This window comes from Rhinoderma darwinii, chromosome 2, assembly GCF_050947455.1.
Source record: "Rhinoderma darwinii isolate aRhiDar2 chromosome 2, aRhiDar2.hap1, whole genome shotgun sequence".
In the NCBI taxonomy this organism is placed as follows: Eukaryota; Metazoa; Chordata; class Amphibia; order Anura; family Rhinodermatidae; genus Rhinoderma; species Rhinoderma darwinii.
This window is the reverse complement of record NC_134688.1, coordinates 188,321,468-188,335,447: the sequence shown is the minus strand read 5'-3', so window position 1 is coordinate 188,335,447 and position 13,980 is coordinate 188,321,468. Positions and strand designations below refer to the sequence as shown.

The 13,980-nt window shown below is 43.2% G+C and overlaps 1 protein-coding gene and 1 pseudogene across 1 annotated transcript in view; both read right to left on the bottom strand.

Moving 5' to 3' along the window:
• Window positions 1–1,449: 1,449 nt before the first annotated feature.
• Window positions 1,450–2,146, bottom strand: LOC142740901 (histone H3-like centromeric protein A pseudogene; annotated as a pseudogene).
• A 4,158-nt stretch (window positions 2,147–6,304) lies between these two features.
• LOC142740900 (ATP-binding cassette sub-family C member 5-like) overlaps window positions 6,305–13,980 on the bottom strand; it is a 157,308-nt gene continuing 149,632 nt past the window's right edge. The window contains exons 28-30 of the mRNA XM_075850323.1: window positions 10,176–10,289; window positions 9,125–9,289; window positions 6,305–6,409 (exon numbers count right to left, since the gene is read on the bottom strand). Coding sequence (XP_075706438.1) covers window positions 6,305–6,409; window positions 9,125–9,289; window positions 10,176–10,289 — 384 coding nt within the window. The remainder of the gene's footprint in view (window positions 6,410–9,124; window positions 9,290–10,175; window positions 10,290–13,980) is intronic.

Below are 13,980 nucleotides of genomic sequence, written 5' to 3'. Positions count from 1 at the left end.
CATAGAAAAACAGCTCCAAAAATGGCCATAAAATACGCCGCAAAAAACACGAGTTGCTACAAAAACGTCTGAAAATCAGAAGCTGTTTTCGCTTGAAAACGGCTCCGTATTTTCAGACGTTTTTGAGTTTGTGTGTGAACATACCCTAAGAATCATGTAGAAAAAAACATCATACCGTCAGCATTCTCCGTTTTCAAGCCACTGATCCCCCCCCCCCCCCCCAAAAAAAAATCCATTATCGCAAAAAGTAAAACCGTGAAGACATTTTCATAATTTATTGTAGACTCCCAGCAAACATCTGCCTGAAGCGTTTTAGCCTAAAAAAGAATACTTTTCTAAATGCTGTTTGTGAAAGCGCCATAAAATTGACGTCTGGGGAGGTTTTCGTCGTTGTACAGTTGCCTAAACAACCAACCGCTTTCACGCTATCACTTTCACGCAAAAATTCATATTGATTCAAAAATGTTGAATCAAAACGTTTTTCTTTTGTTTTTCTTTCCCTAGTGGAAATTCCATCCCCAAAAAAACGCACCACTATTTGGTGTGGTTTCTCGGACGGAGTGTGCTGCAGGTTCCAGGTCGGATATACTGTGTAGTTTTATGGAGCTTATCCAACCTGTGGGAAACCAGCCTCCTGGTAGTGTGTCACTCAGTCAAAACTGCTTGCAATTTATATTACAAATTACCACACTTCTCTGTGGTTTTTGGTGAGGTAAATTTTGTTAAAAACCGTGGCGAAAAAACTGCAGGGTTTTGTTTTTTTTTTGTTTGTTTTTTAGTGCATCATATCTGAAAAAGCTTCACATGGCTAAGGGCCTGTATACATCTGCGTTCGAGGTTTCGTCAGGGGCCTCCGTCAGTTATGGCCAAAAATACCGTAAACAATATTGTTTGTGGTAAAACCACTGACACTCTGGAAACCGGATAGAACCCGTTCGAGACAGGATTCCATCGGGTACTGATGGTGCAGGTGTGAACCGTCCTAAGGTGGGTAGGACAGGCTAAGGGTATGTTCACACGATTAACAAAATACGCCTGAAAATCAGACGTTTTTTGAGCAACTCGTTTTTTTCACAAACGTTTTTGGAGCTGTTTTCAATAGTCTATGAGAAAACGGCTCCAAAAACGTCCCAAGAAGTGTCCTGCACTTTTTTTTTTTTTTTTTTTTATATAAATTTTTTTTTTTTTATATAAATTTTTTTTTTTATTTGAAAAAAGTAACAAATCTTCACAGAATAAAAACAGGAAGCGGATCATAAACTCAGCAGAACAATTAGAAGGTCGGCCAGGTCAGGTTTCATTAGCGGTTGTGTCCAGCGTCTTTGTTAGCGTTTTTGTCCAGCAGTGCCGCCTTGTGGTCATTTTCTGTGCTACATCCTGGACCCCTACAACCCATTACATAGCTGGACAGAAAAACTACTGCACTACCACTCTGCAAACTGCAGCGGCAGCCATATTGGTTGTAACAACTTTCCCATGAACAGATAAAACAAAGAAAAAAACTCCACTGTAACCAGTGTCAGGAGGGGGCGCTAAAGCCAGTTTACTCTTCCAAACTGGATCTTTTATGCAATGGTAAAACTTGTATTTCCCAATAGATTTTCTCCATTAATATAAAACTATTTACACGAGATCATTCTTCATCAAATCTTGAGAGATAAAACGGCAGCGTTATCCCAGTCCATACGGGGTGCCTCGGATTCTCCGTGCGAGCTGCATGTCCTTCACAAAGAGAGTGACCCTATTGGCCTGGTGACTGCAGAGGTAAGAATCTTCAAAGAGCCGCACGAGAAAGGCCTCAGCTGACTCTTGTAGCGCCATAAGTGCGGTGCTTTGCCAGTAGTAAAACACGCCGCGGGAATACTTCAGGCAGATCTCTCTCACCAGGCGGAAAAACGAGGCTTTCTGAATGAGCAGATTGGTTGATTTTTGGTACTTTCTTATTTCCATCAGCGCACGGGCTCCTGGGCGGTAGCGTCTTCTTCGTTGCGTGCTCGGTCTGCGACTTGTTTCCCCTCTTCTTGGCGGAGATTGAGGAGGAGCTGCGGGTTTCTTCTGCGGCTGCGCCGACTTCCTGCGGGACGAGCTTTTCTGGGGTGGTTTCATGATGATGTAAAACGCCTGCCCAGTGTTAATGGCTCCTCTCCCTGCACTTCTTTTGACGAGCCGTCATTTTACGCGCCGTATTTTGACAGCTACGCATAAAATGACAGCTCGTCGGCACAGAACACCGTAAGACCCATTGCAAGCCATGGGCTGATGTTTGACGTATTGGAGCCGTCTTTTCAGGCGTAATTCGAGGCGTAAAACGCACATACCCTAATAATGAAATGCTATAAAGACAGGTTGCCTACATACTAGCAGCTCTTCCAAAGATAAATTGCTTTAATTTGTTGTAAACTATTAACAAATAAAACATGCTTTTTCTTGAATAAATAATATTTACTGAAGTTTGAATACAAAATTTAACATCTCTATCCATATAATAACAGCAATTCTGTATGATGATATAAAACACGTTTCATTCGTAATACTCGGTGCCTGCATTTAGTTGTTGTTGTTGTCTTTGGCTAATGGCACGTGACTAATGGATGATTGTTAAACAGAAATCTATAATTTAGTGTTGGTTTTTGGCAGCATTATTGTCCTGTTTGAACTCCAGATTCATGTTGAATGGATTGTCATCGACTCGCTGGCCTGCAAATGGCTTTTGTGTTCGAAACAATGTTCATTATTGGCCGTCATCATTCCTTTGTATTAAGTAGAAGACATGAACATTTTTTGCTGTAGATAATTACAGATTTTGCAAACATTCCAGAATCTACCATCATTCACTTTAAACAAGACATGTCACACTATGCTCAATAAATTAAATCTAATAAATGTTTTAATCTTGCATTTTTAGTGGGGTTTTTCCTTTTGTATAGTGTGCAGTACCTTGCATACAATAAATACATATACATAAATGGAGTTCTCATTTCTACGGCCCCACTTCAGTTTTACTAATCGTACAATTAGGGTATGTTCATACAGACTATTTTTCACAATCACTTCTTTTTCGCGGCCGTTTTGAAAAACGGCCCGTCTAACTCAACATTGTATTTCCCATTGAAATCAATAGGCAGATGTTTGGAGGCGTTCTGCTTTTGATTTTTCGGCCGTTTACGGCACGAAAAACGGCTGAAAATAAGCCATGTGAACATACCCTTAGATTTATGCAACACTTTTAGCACATTGCACCTGCAAATAATTTAACTTATAGCCTTAATTTTATATCTAAAATGTGATACAAAATATATTTATACTCTATTATTCACACTTAATCATCTCATCAATAAATAAAATCCCTGTTTTCCCTTTGACAAACTTCTCTTCATCGTCCGCTATTTACTTGAGAAAAACATGGAATTAAAGTGCTTCAGTTCAAGCTGAAACTTTCTTTGACGAACCGCTACATGCGAGGAGTGTGCTCAATCTACATTATTGACAGACGTCTATAGGAACACAGTCTATTGACATGCTCTGTATATACTGTAGACCTGTAGAGAAGTGTGTTAACAAACACATTCTGTTCCATACAGTAGATATTGGGGACCATACTGATGTCCAGTAATTCCTAATCTTCACATGGGAGAGCCCTTACTCCAATGTGGAGGGGGGGGGGAGTTATTTTGCGATCTATGCTGTAATGCCTTGTTCCCACAGTGGAGATTTTGCATGGATTTTTTTAAGCCAAAACCAGGAACGTAACCTAAACAGAAGAAATCTATAAAGGAAAGCCTTATAGATCTGCTCTACGGGATACATATCTGGTTTTGGCTTAAATATGCATGCAAAAGCCGGGTTCCCACAGGTTGGGTACGCTGCACAGTTATTTTGGCGGAATTTCCATTTTCGGAAAGCAGCACTGGGAGAAAAAAAAGGAAACATTCATACATACCCCGACCAAAATCATGGCAACGTGTCCCTCTGTTGATGTACAGTCCGGCCTCCTAAGATGCTGCGGCCCGTATGACCGCTGCAGCCTGTGATTGGCTGCACCAGTCACATGGGATGAAGCATCATCCCAGGAAGCCGGCCTGGAAGAACAAGAGCGCGTCCTAATGACAACGCCCGGGTTGTAAGAATAAGGTTTTGGTTTTGTTATTTTTAATTGCAATTTTTGCGATTCCGTCACAAAAGTCACAACACTTGGCTATTTGTTGCGGATTTTTACATCCCCATTGAATTCATAGTGACATATCAGAAGTTTTGATCGGTGGGGTTTGAGCACTGAGACCCCCACCGATTGCTAAGACGAAGCGACAGAAGCGCTCAGGTGAGTGCTGAGCCGCTAGGTTTCTGATCGCCTTTTCTCAGAAAGCCGATGTAACGGTGTACGGACTCAATGGAATGTTTATGGGCCTGTACTCCGTTACATTGGCTTTCCAAGAAAAGCCGTTCAGAACTATACTAAAAAAAAATGTATGCCATTTTTAGTGGGGTCTTCCATTTTCTGTCAGTTTGTACAGACTTTTTTTTTTCTGGCATTTTTGAAGTCCTATAGAGAAGTCTGAGAAAAACACCATGCCAGAGAATGCTGTTAGAAAAAAAATCGCCACTGACCACAGAATTGTCTCAAAACTGCCGCAAACCAAAACGCAGGTCTATGTAGTGCTTTTTAAGGTTCACTATATACTTTAATGTAGTATCTGGCCTCAAAAAAAAAAAAAATGCGTATAAAAATGCCATGAAAAACACTGCAAAACGCTGTGTGTAAATCCAAAATCATAGAAATGGGGTTGTTTCTGCAGAAGCACAAAATCTGCACCGTGGCAGGGGAGCTCTTGCTGCTGCAGTCTTCAGGGAAACACTGCTGTAGTGGAAGGTAAATGAGAATGGTTTAGCACATTCTACCCTGAAATGAGCAATTTCGAACCCCCAACTTATTAGTGTAATTACAATTATGGACTTGAGAAAGCTACAAAAATGTGCCCTGATTTTCTAATAGCAGCTTGTTGTGTTATATACACTTCTGTATTACTTTACTTGTAATGTTACTGCTTTCAAGCAGAGCAGACTTTCTTATTACTGCGACAAGGCGCCATTGTTACAAAAAATATGATCTGAACAGTCTACAAGTCTAAATATGTCTAAACTTTAGGCTTTTGTACTATGCATAGGTTGGTCAATAGGCCAACACATGGTGACAATATAATTGTAAGTCTATGTGGGGCAGGTGGTAGGCCACAGTAGTGTAGAGTTAACGTAACCCTGTCACCTGTTTTTTGGTGCTAGTTTTTATTGTTTCTTTGGACAGATCGTTATATAGTGATGTTTTACTGACAGGTATTTTGTCATAAAATATTGTATTCCCTGTGTACTGAATGTCTGTAAACACCTGAGTTCAGACTTAGAAGTCTAAGATAAGCCACACTCACTGATGTGTGTCATGTGACTGGCTGCAGCCAATGGCTGTGAGGCTGTAATATGAGCGAGGGGGACTTTCACTTGTTACACATAATATATATATATATATATATATATATATACATTATATAATATAAATCCGTGGTATATTGATCAATTTTTGTGTGTGATATTTTCAAGTCATGTATATACAAAAAAAAAAGACAGGCAACACTACTGGCAGCCAGTACACCAGCATGTGCAGGGTTCAAACAAAATGGCCCCCACCATCAGCAGAACAGAGAAAGATGTACTTTACTATTATGTCAGTAATTTCATATTTTAAGGTCATATTTTATAATCACTAAATAGAATCAAACGTCTGCTGCTGGTGAACGGCTCTCTAGAAACATGTTCATATGTAGAAGTAGGCCCAGTATTTCGTATTTTTCATAAGTTTAAATATTGTTTAGATCTAAATCTGTAAATTACTTGGCTGTGTAAGGGCCTGTTCACATCAGCGTTTGTTTCCGTTGATGGGTTCCGTCAGTCCTTTCCGTCAGGGGAACCCATCAACGGAAAGGCAAAATGGAAATCATAGCTTTCTGTTAGCATTACCATTGTTTTCAGTCTTCTGCACTATTGATTCTGCCAAAACAACGGAAACCTTTACGAAACGGAGACAAATCGGAAATCATTAGCAACTGAAGCATTATCATTGAAATCAATGGTAATTCAAACAGAAGCTATGGTTTCTGTTTGTCTTTCCATTGATGGGTTCCTCCGACGTAAAGGTCTGACAAAACCCATCAATGGAAGCCAACGCTGATGTGAACACAACCGAAATGGATGTGTATTGTGACTCTAATCCATCATTTCATACCACATATAATATCATTCATTAATTTGACCTCTGTCAATTGTTGGTAAAAAAAGATCTTCTTTCTGCTGCAACTGCCATGGCATGGAATGTAGAGTTCTCCTTTGACAACAGGACTGATGGCTTGTCGAACTCCACGATCTTCAGGAGAAAATAAATGAAAAAATAAACAATTGGATTGTCCTATAATGTTAGTATAAAATTTTCTTTAGAAACTGGTTTTCAAAAAATGTGTATGTATGCTAATACATATATAAAAAAAAAAATTACAAAAACTAAAATCCAGATTATTGCTCATGACCACATCAGTATGGAGTCAGGATAGGAGATATACCAAAATAGAAGCACACAATTTTATAGAAAATGACAACACTTCTGCAAGATCGTTGATAGTAATAGTGTTGAAAGGGCTTAGATAATATTAATGAGTACCTATCAAGGGGAGGTAAATATTTTTTTTATTTAAGAATAAATCATTACTAAAAATTACTAAACATAACTAATTTAAAAAAAATAGCTTTTTAATGTGCAAGCCCCTTACGTAAACGGCCCAGCAGTGCTCCCGTAACCCCCTTCCCCAGTAACATACAGTGTAAAGCCGTGAGATCGCAGCTCTGACAAAAACAGAACCGTATATAGCAGTCAGGCTATGTTCACACAGGGCGGATATGCAGCATAAAAGCACACAGCGTATCTGTCCTGAAACCAGCAGGGAATTCCGCCCGAAAAAATGCAAATTGTGGTGCCGATTTTCAGGCGCAGTCTTTGCTGCGGAAACACTGCTGGAAAAAAAAGTTAATACTTCTCCCGTTGTCATAGCGACGCGTCCCCTGTTCTTCATGTAGCCCGATCTCATGGATGATGCTGGAGCCCATGTGTCCGCTGCAGCCTGCGATTGGCTGCAATAGTCACATGGGATGAAATGTCATACAAAGACAAAAATATTTGTTAAAAAAAAAAATAGTTTTGTGTCCCTACATTCTGAGAGTCATAACTTTTGTATTTTTCCGTTGATTGAGCGGTGTGAGGGCTTATTTTTTGCGGGAAGAGCTGTAGTTTTATTTTTTATCACATTTTATTACTTTTTTTTAGTGCTAAGGTGACCAAAATCAGATTCTGGTGTTTTCATTTTTTTTTTTTTACATTGTTCACCTTTCGGTTTAAATAATGTTATATTGTATTAGTTCAGACTTTTACAGAAGCGGCGATACCAGTTTTGTTTATTTTTTACAACACTAGGAAAAATGGGACAAGGTTTTTTTTTTTAATTGTAATATTTTTTTATACACTACTAAAAACTTTAACTATTTAAAAAAAAAAAAAATACTAGTACCCCTAGGGCATTTGAACTAGCAATCATCAGTGGTTCAACAGCCAGAATCAGAGCGTTCTCTGTTCCCGGCCGTTAGTGCAAGGTGTCAGCAGCAATGCACAGCTGACAGCAGCATATGGAGCGGGAGCGGGCTCAGTGCGTGAGTCCGCTTCATACTTCAACTTCCGTGCAGATACGGACAGGTGCATGACGGGGGTTAACTTTTTTTTAATTAAAGTGTGTTGTTTTTTTCTCGAATTTGCGATTTTGGCAGCTGAATCACAGCTTTTCTGCCCCAAAAATCGCAGCATTTCATATTTGTTGCAAGTTTTACCTCCCATTGATTTTTTTTTCTGATGCATGTGATTGAGATTTGTTCAAATCTCAATTAAATCTGTTGTGGAAAGTCTACAGTTTACGCTTCGTGTGAGCATACCCTTATAGAGATAATTGCTGCGTAACTGCTATATAACGCTGTTTTAGTCAGAGTGGCGAGATTTGTAATAACTAGTGAGATCGTGTAGCTTTAGGTCTCTTTCACATGTCAGTATTTTGGTCTGTATTTTGCATTAGTATTTGGAAGCCATAACCAGGAGTAGGTCCAAAAACGAAAGAGTATCAGATCTTTCCATTAAACTTTTTCTCTGTGTAGCTTCCAATCTTAGTGTTGTTTTCCAATTACCGTACTGATGCAAAATACTGCAGTGTGAAAGTGCCCTCACTGTATGCTGCCAGTGGGGGTTATGAGAGCACCTGCTGGGCATGATGGGAGCTGCCGGAAAGGAAGATCGGACGCAACTATGGAGAGTCCGGTCATTTACAAAAGTGCGCACCTTAAAAAGCAATTTTTTTAAATTAGTTAAGAGGGTTAATGATAGCTACTTTTTAGAATGTACTTTGTTTTCATGTCAGTCAGGCTCCATGATGCATCGTTTTTGTCAGTTTTGCATTTTCAAAGCCTTTGTAGTGGCTTAGCTGTATGTGTATATGTATGTGTATATGTATATATATATATCTATCTGAAATCAACATGAGGCTGATTTAACTACTGGAGTTGTGGAGATAGCAGCCACATGATGTTGCTATGTAGAAAATGTGTAGTAACAGCAAATAACAGAAAGCATAAAGGATGGAATGTATGAAATGTTCTACAGCAGATTTATGGAGTAGAAAATTGCAAATGCATAAAAAGACACAATTTGCGCCCCCTAAAAATTTCGACTTTTGATGCATATTCATAACTTAGATGTGATCGGTAACAGCTCGATCCTGCGTGTCAGAGACACGGAGGACCCACTGTCACCAAAGCCGTCAGTCCCGCTGACCTGACGGATTTAGGTTTCTGCGTATGATACAGCTTCTATGTATCCAGGATACATAGAAGCTGGATCTGAAAAAGTGAAAAAAAAAATGAATACAAATAAATTACAAAGTTGCACAACTTTTTAGCAAAAAAAAAAAAAAACCTCCAAAGTTTTATAGTCTGTCTAGCAGTGATCTTATGAGACAGATGTAATTAATCTGAAGTGAATATTGTTACTTACGTTTCCATGGTCCATTACCATTATTCTGTCACAATGAAACACAGTATTGAGGCGATGAGCTATAATGAGCACAGTGCATTCTTTAAATGCATCATTAATAGTGTCCGTAATCAGAGTATCAGTTTCATTGTCAATCGCTGCCGTAGCTTCATCTAACAGTAATATCTAATATAAAAACAAAATTGCCTTACAAAGACAGATCAGTCAATCATGAGTCATGTAAAGACATATTAGGAAGGGTATTCACATCTTAGACATTTATAGCCTTTCCATAGAATATGCCATAAATGTCTACTATAGGTGGTAGTCCCACATCTGGGACTCTCACCTATCGGGACAATAACAGCCTTTTATACAAGTATCATTAATGAGACTGTAGAAACCACACCTATCGTAAATATATAGCATATTGTGTATATATGCCGGAAATGCTTAAGATGGAAATACCCCTTTAATTACCAAAATCCATCCATGTTACAAACTAAACCTGATTAGATATTAAGTAATAGATTTGCAATTATTCTGTTTATTATTGATGATGCGGGGAATAGGGCAGGCTGAGAGTGGTCTGGGCCTTTACCAACCACCATATCATCGCTTGAGCCGGGTTACATTGGAAATAATTTTTAGCAAACTATATCCAATTTATCTTTTTACGTTCTTTTTGTAGGCCCTGGTATGGGCCCTTTCTGGCTATGCGCCAGTGGGCACTACTTCTGAATGATCAGTCAACCCCTTTCTTAAATTATAATTTGAGATCACTCAACTTGCCCCAATGGCCAGCCTCATACTTCTCTTAAAACGTCAGATATTTTAAAAGGGAAGTGCATAGTTTGGTTGTAGTCATATTAGCTAAAACGTGAGCCTTAAAGAACTCTACAATCGCAGAGTTTGCTTTAGATACACATTTCAGACAATCCAGCAGATCTTAAAATACTCCCCAAAAATCATAACGTAACTTTATTTCTCAATTCCAAACTTTTGTAGGTCAGGTATAAATGCCATAAATGATAAATAGCATGCCCATTGTTCCTGTGTTTTCCCCACATACCTGGCTGTTTCTCAATAAAGCCCGTGCCATGCACAGAAGTTGACGTTCACCAACTGAGAAATTGCCGCCATTTTCTGTCACGTGAGCATGAAGCTTTCCATGCAGCTGTTGCACCTATAATGTTTAACAGAATATCATTTGCTATGTTTACTGTAATAATGATAGTGTGATTTGTAAGATATTAGAAATAAGGGCTCTAGAATTTCCTCATGCAATTACATTATACAGGCTTACATAATGTAGAAATTAAACACAGGAACATGTGGATGACCCTTGAGTTAGCTTGCAAACATACTATTGTGCATATGCATATTATAGACGAGGCTGGACGGCAGCGCGGAGGGCTTAAGGGGAAGCCTCCATGACTGCCATAGGAGGGAGAGGGAGCCAATAGGAAAGGAGATAGTTAGTGAGGGAAAGGAGGAGACGTATAGGGGAGCGGACAGGGGGGAGGTATCTGTTCCTCACGCTGTTTTCGGCATTGAGCCGGAAGCAGCGGGAGGAACAACAGGTAGAAACTTAGCTGACAGAACTTGCTGAGAGAGCTTGCCGTGCACTTACCTCCCACTGCCCGTAGTAGTATGTCTTCCCCGGCCGCACTACTCGAGCAGCTGCATGCTGCAGCGGTGTTCCATGATCCGGGCTGGCTGGAGGAAACAGTGGCAGCGCTAGCCCGGATCCCTCAGGCAGGCCCGTCATACTCTGTGTCGGCAGCCGGCACAGAGGCGCCCCCTTCCCCCGCCCTCCTCGCAGGCGTTAGCATTATAGCAGCAGGGGGAGAAATGATCCCTGCGGCCCCTGCTCCAATAAAGCAGAGGGGGTCGTCGGGAGCGGTGGCACAGGCCCGGTCACCCCACCGCTCCCGGCGGTCCCGTCCACCAGAGCGTCTGAGCCCAGATATGGCCCCGCGGGCCCGGCGTCACAGGGGGAGCCCTTATAAGGACGCTGCAGGCCACGTTGCTGGGACGGGCGCCTCCTCCCAGGGCCTGCGTCCTGGCAGGAATCCCCAGCCGCGACGGGGCTCGGCGGTTAACAGGGAGTCGCAGGCGGGCTCCCTATCACACCCCCGCCTTCAGCCGCTGTATGCTGGGTGCAGTCCATGGCCGCCCTGCATGGTGATGTGCCGGCCAGGGGGCAGGCTTCCTCGATATCATCGGGGAGGACGACAAGAGCAACGACGACGTCGAGGCAACAAGTCCGGTCGGAGGTTTGGATCCCTACGGTCGGGCGGCAGGTGGCCGGCCCCTCGGTCAGCATATCGGGGTCCCCATGTCGGTGTGAGTACCAGTCGGCAGCGAGAGAGGAGCTAGAAGATGGAGAGCTGGATGAGGCGCAGCGCGGTCAGGATTTTCCGGCTGGCGGGAATACAGCGCCTGGGCAGCCCGGTGAGTGTGTAACTCCTACGTTACCGTATCCAGCAATTTTCATGTCGGGTTTTGAGGGTGGAGCAGCGAGCGTGGAAGCTGCGGCTGTCGATAGTGGCGTTGTCGGGCGCGATGGCTTGTCGGATTTGGTGGGCTGTTTGCGCGAGTTAGTCGGGCGTTTAGATAGGGCAGCGGCTCCTGTAGTTCCGGCGGTGTCCCCTGCGGTGGTATGGGAAGGTCCTCGTGATGTACTGCCGCGGTCCGTGCGTGATATTGTTGCAGAGGTGTCGAAAGAAGCGGTAGCAGTGTCGGTTCAAACGGAGGTGCAGAAGGATGGGGATAGAATTAGGCTGGATGATCGTGCTCGGGGCGAGGTTTATGTCTGTTTTGAGGGTCCGTTAGGGGCTCACCTGAAACAGGAAGTTAGGGATCGGATTTGTAAAGATGAGTACGTGGAAATTTTGTCTCTTCTGCCGCTTGCAAAGTTCAACTTGGATAAAAGCAAGCGGGACGAGAATAAAAAAGAGAAAGAAGAACGCCGGCGGTATAGGCTTATCCCGCAAACGTTCGCTAATTGGTCGCAGGCTTTTGCTATTTTGGCGAGCGTGATCGGGGAAAAGGCGCCGGAAAATTGCTTGGCGTTGTTCTGTTATTTCGATGCCATCGGGGAGGCCTATAGGACGTACGGGGGGCAGGTGTGGTTGCGGTACGATGAGCAATTTCGCCAGCGAAAAGCGGTAAGGCCGGCGATTCGGTGGGATCAAAAAGATATTGCGCTGTGGTTGCGGGTTACGGCCCCGGTGAACTAGTCCTTTCCCGGGAGCGTTGGCCAAGGAGGTCAGTCGGGTCAGTCAGGACAGGGTTCCGGTTCAAAACTTGGGTTCTGCTGGCAGTTCAATGATGGCCAGTGTAAGTTCGGGGCCTCATGCAAATTGAAACATGTCTGTTCGGAGTGTAACGGCTCCTCTCATGGGGCTGCAAAATGTATGCGGAAAGGGAAGCGGTCAGGTCCTCAGTCCTCCTCCGTTGGTCAAGGGGCGGTCGCCGGTGAGGGTGGAAAGAATGGCGCCGTATCTAAATGAATATCCGGATAGGGTTGCAGCCAAGTTAATTTTTGAGGGGTTTTCGTTTGGTTTTGTTATTCCCCCTCCTCCGTATGAGGTTCCGGTTACATGGCGTAACCTTGAGTCGGCTTATTTGCACTCGGAGGTTGTTTCGGAAAAACTTTTGAAAGAAGTTTTGTTGGGACGCATGGCCGGTCCTTTTGTCGAGCCGCCTTTTGTAGATCTAGTTGTATCCCCCTTGGGAATTGTGCCGAAGCGGGAGCCCCATAAATTCAGTTTGATTCATCATTTGTCCTTTCCCAGGGGATCGTCGGTAAATGATGCAATAGATCACGATTTATGCTTCGTGGTTTACACGTCATTTGATAAAGTGGTGGCGTTGGTGCGTGGGGCGGAACCCGGGGCGTTGTTGGCGAAGACAGACATTGAGGCGGCTTTTTGTTTGCTGCCGGTACATCCGGAGAGCCAACGGCTGTTGGGTTGCTTCTGGAACGGGGGGTTTTATGTCGATAGGTGCCTCCCAATGGGGTGTTCTCTTTCGTGCGCATACTTTGAGGCTTTTAGTAGCTTCGTGGAATGGGTGACGAAGGGTGTAGCTGGGGTGGACTCATTGATACATTATCTGGATGACTTTTTGTGTGTCGGCCTTAGCGGTTCCCCTGTTTGTGGTAACCTATTGTATTGCTTGCAGAAGGTTGCGTCGGATTTTGGAAGTCCATTGGCGCCGGGTAAAACTGAGGGCCCAGTCTCCACCATCTGTTTTTTAGGGATCGCAATTGATTCGGTCGCTATGGAATGCAGGCTGCCTGAGGATAAATTACTACCCTTGCGGCATGAAGTGAGGCGGGCCTGCCGACTGAAGATCACTTTGCGCGAACTCCAGTCGCTGCTGGGGAAGTTGAATTTTGCCTGTAGGATTATGCCAATGGGTAGAATTTTTATTCGGCGATTGGCGGCAGCGACGGCGGGTATCAGGGCTTCCCATCATTTTGTGAGGCTTGGGTTGGAACACAAGGCAGATCTGCAGGTATGGGATGAGTTCCTCGGGCAGTATAATGGTAAATCGTTGTGGATGTCCCCGGTGCAAGAAATGAGCGAGTTGGAGTTGTTTACTGACGCGGCGGGGTCCGGTGGTTTTGGCGCATATGAGGGGGGTCAATGGTGTGCGGGGAACTGGCCGGACAGCTGGGGGTCAGTGGGCTTATGCGAAATCTGGTCGTGCTCGAGCTGTTTCCCATCGTGGTTGCTGCAACCATTTGGGGGGACAGGCTCAGGGATAAAAAGGTTTGTATCCACTGCGATAACATGGGGGTGGTGTTAGCAATTAACAACTTATCAGCATTGTCTCCACCGGTGGTTCAGTTGATGCGTCACCTA